A 10,287-nucleotide genomic window follows, 5' to 3' on the forward strand; every position below is an offset into this window, starting at 1 on the left:
ACTTCCAAACACTCAGATAAAGACCTCTGAACTTTGAGGAAGACCATCTACCTTCACAGCATGGAGAGAAGGCCAGCAAAAATGATGATAATGATATCCCTATGGGACTCAAAGTCTTGGACTAAAAATGCCAGGGTCATGAATTTAAGCTAACCACATCTCCCAAGCTCTGCTTTTGATTACTTGGAAAATAACTGTTCAAAGCAGAAGAAAAGGTGGAAAGGCACAAATTTTCTCTGACCAGGAAAATTTCAGAATATGTTGGAGATTAATCCTGGAGGAAGGACTTGAAATTATTTACTTGAATGGAGAAGGGCGAATGGCAATACCTTTGAAAACCATGATGGTTGGTTGTTTTTTTCACCAGCAGATGAAACTGAGTACTATTCCTGTGATATGAATCAGTATGTGCTTGTGTCAATGCTTAGTTTATAAAGTAAATGCAATTAAATTTGAAGGGCTTTTATCTTGAATCTGATGAAAAGAATCACAAAAGCATATATATTAGCATGTGTCCTAGAAGAACCATAAAATCTTTGTTGATGTATAAAGCTTGGTGTATATATATCACATAGATTAGTTTGGTCAGTGTAACAATGATAATGAGAAAGAAATAATCAAGAGGCTATGAACTACTTAAGAACCTGTGCCACTGAGTTGAGACAAGATTGATCTTCTGAATGTACAATGAAGCCTGCAGATTTCGGGACAAGTACTTCCTTTTCACTCTTTGAGAAAGAATTAGTCTTTGTGTGAACTCCTCTCCAAGGTAAGAGGATATCTTCACCCCTAATGTCTTTGGTATGACAACAACAAGAAATGGGACCTTTGTAAACATTCTTGGTGCTAAGAAAAAAATCATACGAAAGCAGCTTGTACTGAAATTCAATTAGTGTGTCTTTTCCCCTCAGTTTCACTCAGATGCTTAGTAGAGTTTCTTTCCTTGTGTTTGTCTTAGTTGCATTATAGATCTCTTTAGTCTGCTGCATTCTTAGAGACCAAATTTTCTTCATAGACTGAGTTAAAAGAGTTATTTAGGTATATTTTTTTCAGATTAAGTACCAGTTGTCTATGCATAAAAGGCTTTCTGGATCAATTAGGAAGTTGGATCTTGTACATGGATTTAATGACAGATGTCTTAGGACCAGTCTATAAATTTATTCAAAGCTGAACATAATAAGAACAAAAAGGAAATGTTGATTTCTCAGTAAATAAATTTCCTTTCTATATGAATTACAGGCTTATCATGTATACATATGACCGGATATGCACATTTTTTTAAATGTTTAGAAAACAGAAAAAAACAAAACATATATGACAATAACAGAAAATATCTCTTTAGTGCAAGGTAATAGTATTCCTTCAGATCAATACAATTTTATCTCTGAACTAAAATAAATGTGTTTGAATGCAACACAGAGAAGCCGATCAGAAAGAAACACCAAAAAACCCCCACAACACCCCAAACAACCACAAACAGGCAAATATCTCAAATTTCCCAAGACCTAGAACTTCTTGAAGTTTCCATATATCAAAGAAGATACTAATATTTATGGGAAATAATTAATATAGAATTTATTGCTACTGAGAATAGTGCAGACATGCATTTTGATTCCTCTTCTAAGAAAATTAAATATATGTCCGGTAACAAGTACTGAAATGAGATGCAAGTAGGCAAACAATTTCATATTGAATTTCATGCTCAAAATTATAACTTTCTGAGCCTTTTGTATGGTTGAGCACCTTTGTTCATATGAATGGCTGCACATAACTGAAAAACAAATCTTCCATAAATAATAATGGTTCAAAATTTATATGCAAATGACACATGAATAATAATAATAATAAAAAAAAAAAAAAAAAAAAAAAATATAAAAAAATCCATTTTAGGAAGTAACGTTTACAAGATGGTAATTTTGAATAAAATCTTAAACACCAACTATATAGCTTATTATTCTAGTACAATTCTTAGTATATATGGAACTTCATAATAATTATTCATTTTTTCAGATAATATAAACTGAACAATACTCATTTAATTTTATCTTATTCCAACAAATATTTCTAACCTCATGTAGAAAATTATAACTAATGAATTTGGGAACAAAGATAACTTTCCAAATAATAATACTTAAAAGTTAGTAAAAAATACATCTGGAAAAAAAGAAAGCTTACATAAAATGAACACATTAGGTTTTATTTCCTAACATTATCAAAGTGTGCATAAAGATTGGCAGATTATACTTTTAGTGCATGTTGCCAACTTTAAATTCTTCATGATTTAAAGATGTCAGTAAAGAGTATTTGCTTATTTTTCCAGTGTTGTCCCAACAGTTAGGATACATTTTCACTCACTATATACTAAATACATTTAAATACATATATATTCCTTCCTAATGCAATTTACTGGGGTTTTTTGCCTTTTCAGAATTTAACTACAGGATCAGTGACACATTTCTTACTCCAGCCACCAACTGTATCTTACATAAAAGTAGAGTGCTGGGATGCCCCTTACACACCACCTACCACGAGGACAGGGTTTTTTCTTTCTTCTCAAGGCTTGGTTATAAAGACAGGTCTAGAATTTATCTGAACTTTTAGATAACTTTGAATTAAAAGTGGTTGTAATTTTGGCTAAACTGCAAAAAGTTCTGCTTATGGGGTAGAGAGATCCTCCTCAAGAGGACCTCAAAAGTCCAAAGGATTCACTAAATGCATTTCTCAGAAACTGCAAGTGATTTCAAGATTGAAATTTTACACCTTCAATCCCTAATCCATTGATCTTTGTCTAGAAAGCCTAGAACAACCTCCTAAAGCATACCATCTTTCCATGTATACTATAGACAGCATTTTTCAGATATTAGATTACCTCAGAATAGAGAAAGAATAGCACACAGGTATGTAGAAGAAATGGGAATTCAGATTAGGTCCAACGAAATATAAATGAAGGTAACAAAATGTGGTATGTGCTGGATTACAGTACTTTAGATCTGCAACAGACCTCTTGGCCACAAGGGTTCAAACACATGCTAACAAGGTATATGATAGAAGAGCCATAAAGATGGTGAGGCAAGACAATAGGAATAAGCAGGCCAACTGAGACGCTTCTGTCAATGACTTATTAGAAATAAATTAAAAACTGCCAGTAATCCCTCTATTTAGGTATCTAAATGGTGCCCGGAGACTGATTCACCTCACTGTAAAATGGATACCTAAATCTAGGATTTCTACTGACTTTATTGACTTAGCTATCTATAATTAGGCTTAACATTTTTGCTCACATGTACACAACCACACTGCAAACAGTCAAATTTAGATGCTTGAATGTGAATCTGAATCCCATCTACTATAAAATACCTGCAAACTCATAACCCTGTCCCACAACCCATAGTACTGGAACCAGTTAAATTCCTGGTACATGACAGCTGGTGATGGACACATAGCTGTCCTCTGGAGAGTTAGATAACGAATTTCATAGAAACATTCAGGTTGGACTTTGTGTCTTCTAGCAATTTGTCATAATATCCAACCATCTTCAAGCCCTCTAGAACTGTGTTTGGGGTTTTGAGGGTTCTTTTTTTTTTTTTTTTTTTTTTTTTTTCCCTTTCTATATTTTGTCTATGTTTTTCAAGTTGTTAGATAAGGAATCATATTTTTAAACTATCTCATTGTACTTTGATATGATGTCACAGAAATTAATAACATACAGATATTTTTATGAGGTAGAAACACTTTTCTTCCTGGAAGACTTATCTTTCTTCTGTCAGGGCTCAAAATAGACCAGTGATCTGCTTAGAAAATGCTTTATATTAACATGATTTTTACTCATTCTATTTTGCTTCCTATAAATTCTATAAGTACTAAATACATGAATATGTTGACTGTATTAGAATCAGCTACTTAAGGAACTTATAAGCAACAGTTAAAACAGTTAAACTCTGAGCAACTGTTAAACAACATGCAGTAGCAAGTGGTTTTATTTTCTAATTGCACATGGATACAGCCTAAGGATACCTTGATAAAGTTAATGGTTAACATATTACTTAATTATGAATTCTAATAATGCACAATTAGCAGTTTTCTTCAAGAACAGAGAAATAAAGAGCTAATTTTCCATTCAGACACATGGACAGACATAGAATAGCTGAACACTCTTAAAATTAGGGAAAATAAAATGCTAGGTCCAAAGTGAGTATGTGAATATTATTCTGGTGAAATCTGCACCCTTAAAATCAGTCTGGACTGAAGGAGTTAGGTCTCTTCTCCCTGGAGAAGAGAAGGCTTGGCAGGGGCCTCATCGGTGTATTCCAGTACTTAGAGGGTACAAAGAGGACAAAGGCTCTCTCTTCACAAGAAGCCACATGGAGAAGACAAGGGGCAACAGGTACAAGTTTCTCTCAATATAAGAAAGAAATTTTTTACAGTGAGAACAATCAATCACATGAACAACTTTCCTAGGGATGCGGTAGAGTTCTCATCGCTGGAGATTTCAAGCTGCAATCAGACAGGGTGCTAGATAATCTCATCTAGACTCCCTTTCCTACAAAAGGCTGGACTAGTTGATCTTTGAGGTCCCTTCCAACTTGTATGATTCTGTAATTCTGTTATATAGAATGGTGCGCAATGGTTAACCAACATTCATAGACAGTGTTAAGAGTCAGTGATACTTCTAAGACAAATCAAGCTGAAAATAGCCTAAGATTTAAATCTAGAATTTCTATATGTATGGCAAACTCCATATGATATTGTTCTATTCTCTCATCTGTTACTTTCTTTCATCATGAGTTAAATAAGACTAGGTTTTTTAAACAAATTAGAAATAGTTTACTTTACTCCATAATAACTATATATGTGTATCTTACATGCACACACAGTGTAGGTGATATGACCTTTTTTGGACATAGGGATACATCCTTTTAAAATAAACAAAAGAAACACACCAAAGCTGAGTTTCTCCTGTTATGAAATAAAAACTTATTTAAAACAAGAACCCTCTTAAAGAAATCCATTTAGAGGTGTGTGGAACTATTTGACATTTCAGAAGCATTATGTCAATAGCACCTGATCAGATTCACTTCACATGGTGCTAATAAAACCATCTCACAAATCAAATACAGCAACATTACAATTTTTACAAAATTTAGTCCCAGAGTTTTTCCCAGAAAAGAACTGTTCATTCAGTTTGAGTTTATACTTACTGATTTTTAACAACAGCACATTAGTTTTAAAAATTACAGTTTACAATGCTGTAATACAGTTTATAAACTGTAAAAATAAAACAGTTTAGGGTTATAAAAATAAGAACACAAAATGAGAAAACACCCTTAAAGCCAGATGGGGGACTCTAACAAAGGCTATTTTCACCTAAAAGCTATAAATATTGTTTCTTTACCCTGAAAGACAAAGTAAGAAAATTATATCTTAATAATGGTAAACATACAGTTCAATAACTAGATTTGCATTTTATCTCACAAGACATTTTGATCTTATTTTCTATGACAACTCTAACTATTCCTTTTTATTATTTTTGCTCTCTAAGTAAAAGAGACATGCATTACTTATATCTTGCACTGACTTTAAAGTTTGTACAGCTCGGGGATCAATCCTTTCAACCCAAGCACTTTGTTCTCTGCCCATTATTCTGACACATGCCATGTGCTATTAACGATTTGATGAATGAAATGAAAGCATGTGACCACCTACCCACACACCTTGGCAGAGGTGCACTCCATACACGCCGACCACCTCCCAGGCAGGTAAGTTTATTAGCACCTTCCAGGCGATATCCAGGGAAACAAGAAAAGATCAAGGAATCTCCAACACCAAAATGAAAACCAATTCGCCTACTGAAGGCGGGAACACCAGGATCATCACATGGTTCCAGATCATATTCTGTTGGTAATAAAACATAATATATAAATAAATAAGACAAGTTGTCCACATGGGAAAAAAAAATTACCAAAGTAGTTGCATTTTTTAGTAAGGAACACTTGGAAAACATATATTTCTTTGTTGTGTTCTCTACTAAAAACCAGTATAGTTTCTATATGTCTATTAGGGATATATACACATTATGTATCTATTGTGTCCAACCCACACTACATTTATTTTCTTAATTCGAAGGGCTGTAATCAACTTGTATTGTAAGTGGTTTACTAAAATTTTGTTTAATTACATCCTTTGTGTATAATTCTTGGTTCATGTCATCTGAACTACCAATCAGCTTTAGAAGTGAGACTTTCAGTTTAAAAAAATCATTATGTAATGAAGAAAATCTGTCAAAAAATCAAATAAAGGGTCAGGTGAATGAAAAGACGTTTGATCACGTTTTCAAAAAGTGTACTTGAACTTCCTAAGTAAAGCTACACTCTTAATCAGGCAATGTCTATTTGCATGTCTTTTAGAAATCATACAGGTGTCACTCAACTGAAAACAACTAGATATATATAATTTTTTTAAGAAACCTCAAGCACCTATTTTTTTTGTCTCTTTTATAACTATGTATCAGAAATAATTCAGGTAGAGTCAGAACAGATTAATGGGAAAAAATCAGAGCTGCTGCATACAGGGGAACTACATCAAACTCAGGAACATCTGAGCAAAACATTCCCTCATCCTCACAGAGTATGCTGGGAAAGTATCACTGTATCTTTGTTCTGTTTTGTGGGGTTTTTTTCTTCCTTAGATATTCACTACTGACCACTGTTAAAGAACAGATACTAAAAAAGATCAAGTTTAAATCTAACCCAAAATGTCTGATTTTATATTCTTCAGAATATGATTCAAAACTTAGTAGAGCTGATTACTGATAGAAAAGACATTTTCTAAAACATTTACCTTGGAGGTTGATGGAAGATAGGGTCAAATCCACTTAGAGGAAAAAACTCTATTTAGTCAAGGGAAGAAACTAATCCAAAGTTTCTGAATGAGTGTTTAAGCAGCTGACTCAGTGAATAAAATAAAGAAATCATTTCCCATAATAACTGCCTTGTGGGAAAGTCCTGAATAGTAGAAGGAATCTATATATCACACTAGTTTCTGCTGGGAGAAATTTTAAGTTTTGAAGACATATGAACTACTACCTCTGCTCAGCACTGTAAAGGCTGAGGTAGACATGGAGATACCCTATGACAGACCTCTAGGCACCAGGGAATTTTCCTGACAAATTTCTGTGTACGATGACATTTAGAACAGCTTAAGGTCTTCTCACTAAATGCTTCTTACTATGAAGAAATACATTCTGATTGTGTGAAAATAAGAAAACACACTCACCTGTCTGCATCACAAAATTATTGTGCCTGATAATATTCCTCAAAATATTTATTTAATATAAAATATGGGATATGATGGCTATCTATGTGTATATCAGTTGTAGATAGGGCATAAACCTTTGTGTTTAAAAATTTATGTGATCCACATATTTTGTTACTTTACAATTTTTCCCCTTACATCCATAATGATATTTTGTGTATTTTTCTACGTTCCCTAGTCGTCTACCATTTTGAGTTATTTATAAATAAACTATCAGATATATCATTTAATATTCCCATTTACATTCCAAACTTGCAAAACTGCTCACCTCTGATTTCGTTATTCCAATGTATCCAGAACAAATATATTGAATGAATTCAGCATTTGATGTAAGTAAATCCAACACTATTGTTCTAATCAGTGAGGTGTTGGGTTTTGGTTTTTTGTTTTTTTTTTTCTTTTTAAATAGCAAGCTATATGAGAGACATTATTCGTAAAATAGAATGTTCATCTGTAAACATTGCCTGATCTCAACAAAACACAGTAATTACTTTTCAGTTCTTGAAAAATTATGTAAGAGAGTTGGATATGAGTTCCTTACGTACTTCATCCACAGAATATCTATGTGCATGAGCATTTCAGGTAGCGGTTATTTATTCGTATCTCTATCTGTAAATATTCTACATTTCAGTAATAGGAATAGAAAGGCAAAGAAAATTACTGAGAAATGTATTTTATATGTAGTCTAATTTTAGAAGACTCTAAATAAGAAGTAGTAACTTAAATTTTTCAATTATCTTAGAGGAATTTATAAAAAATTATCAAAACTTCTTCACATATCAATAGTTAGTAAGTCTTTTACTTTTATATATACATTTTCTATTCCAAAATCAGTCTTCAGTTTAGATTCCTTTGTGACTCTGAATTAGCATACTACTGCTTTGTTACAGTTTCTATACTTCCTTTAGTAAAATGGTACCAGTTAGTGTCTTTCTTCTGAAGCAGTAACTTTTATTTTTGTACATTTTATGCCCTTAATTTTCCTCCAAACTTCTTCACACTGTTAGTGGTTCTCTGAGAACGGGTAAAACTACTCCTTAAAACAGTCACATCACCAACATCCTTCTTAATTTGTTAGCCACCTTTATAATCCTTACCCAGTTTCCTACAACAGAGACTATACAATTTCTATTGACTTTTTAAACTTAATCATATTTCTGCTATCTAAAAGTAAAAATATTATCTGGAAACAATTTCTGAATATTTAGCAGAATGGAATTTCTTACCTGAAAATGTTATGTTGAAGCCTTCATAAGAAATTGAAAAATCAGATATAAATCGAAGCTGTGCAGTAAAATTTCCAAAGAGGCCAGCTTTAATTGTAGGGGGTAAAACTGAGCCAGTCAACCTTGCTACTGGTTCTGTGAAGCTGCCATCTTCAGTGATGAGCAAATAGTCATGAGAGCTCTCAAGGTGAAAGGTATGAAAAACAAGCTGTACACCTTTAAAAATATTTAAAGGGAGTAAAAGAAAAGCATTTAATAGGAATTTTTTTCTCTTCCTTTATACATAGGTGACACAGAAAGTAAATCTTACATTACATGGAAAGATTTTTAGAAAAAGTCACACACGGAATCAAAACTTGAAATTCAGAAAATGAAACTTGTCGAATGCACATTGGTTCAACCAATCAATACAGGCAGTGTGGCTCTTTGTGTAGATCACCATAAATCAATAGTTCCCATAAGAGAATTTGTGGGATTCATTTTTACTTGTATACAGCACTGTGAAAATCTGAATTTGTGCTATACAGCTTTTATTCAAGTTCCTGTATGTATCTCTTATTTATAATCTCTGCTATTAAACTAGGAGACATATGTAAATGCTTGGCTAAAATTTTGTATTCCTGTTATATTTTTGCACTTCCTCCAGCACAATTCTATTTTTCACTCTAAACTTCAGGGAAGTGCCCATACACAAGGACAAAGCAGATAAAAGTTTTAAATATGGTCTTCCATATATACAGATTAATATTTTTTGGGACCAGTCCTTTACCCAAGTCATGACTTTTTTCAGCTGCCAAGTTCCAATCCAGCAATGAATTAAATTTTGAATTGCAGTTAAGTTTCAAATACAATCATCTACTGTGGGGAACAAAATTCTTCTTAGAAAATCTTCTCACATATTTTATTTTTAAAATGCCATATGCTGTTTAAACAAAAATCTAGTCCATAAGAACATTTTAAATATTAGAAATTTCCAGTATACTTCCTAAATTATCACACATAAGAAAGATTTTTGTTGTCATAGAAATGAGATGGAGGAATATTTTCCTTATGTTTTATGTATTGATTCAGTGGTATTTAACACATCATTAGTACTTCCTAGGCTTTTTTCCTTAGTTCTTTTACACATTTCCCCAACAGTTAAGCTGCCAAACCTAACTGTGCATCCAAATGTTACTCCACTGTCTACACAACATAAAGATATGTAATTTTTGGTGCTGATCATTTAAGTCTGAAATCTAAGGTTACTAATACACAGATCAAATCTACTTCTTCATGCCTAATAACAGAGAAGAGCTATCAATAATGTCCTGACAGCTTCCACTGAAAAATGTAGCGTTATTTTAATATATTTTACTTTCTGCCCATTTGTCTATGACAGACTAAAACATATTTCCTTTAGTAACTCATAATAATGATTCTTCTGCAAAATAAACACAAATTAGAAACACCATATTTGAAGATGTTTACTTTGGGAAATTAACATATTCCTCAATGGCAGAAAACACTGATTTAGCTCAAATCATAAAAGGCATTTTATTGTGTTTGAATTTTCTAAACACTGACATTACATATACATATGCAACTCATATTAGATTCTTACCCTTGCCATGTGACACTTCAATAGTCCAAGTGCAATTCAAAGAGTTTGGATAAAAATCAGGAAAACCTGGAGAAAGAACCGTTCCGCTCTTCCCATGAATATATCCACCACATAAAGCTTAACAAGAGAAAAAAGAAGGGGGCGAGG

At 32.8% G+C, this 10,287-nt stretch overlaps 1 protein-coding gene across 1 annotated transcript in view; it reads right to left on the bottom strand.

Moving 5' to 3' along the window:
• The window catches only part of CSMD1 (CUB and Sushi multiple domains 1), a 1,016,265-nt gene that overhangs the window by 276,841 nt on the left and 729,137 nt on the right, over positions 1-10,287 (bottom strand). The window contains exons 20-22 of the mRNA XM_026844050.1: positions 10,141-10,257; positions 8,538-8,753; positions 5,704-5,892 (exon numbers count right to left, since the gene is read on the bottom strand). Coding sequence (XP_026699851.1) covers positions 5,704-5,892; positions 8,538-8,753; positions 10,141-10,257 — 522 coding nt within the window. The remainder of the gene's footprint in view (positions 1-5,703; positions 5,893-8,537; positions 8,754-10,140; positions 10,258-10,287) is intronic.

The sequence above is a fragment of the Athene cunicularia genome (genome assembly GCF_003259725.1).
Source record: "Athene cunicularia isolate RWA chromosome 3 unlocalized genomic scaffold, athCun1 chr3_part1, whole genome shotgun sequence".
Lineage (NCBI taxonomy): Eukaryota > Metazoa > Chordata > Aves > Strigiformes > Strigidae > Athene > Athene cunicularia.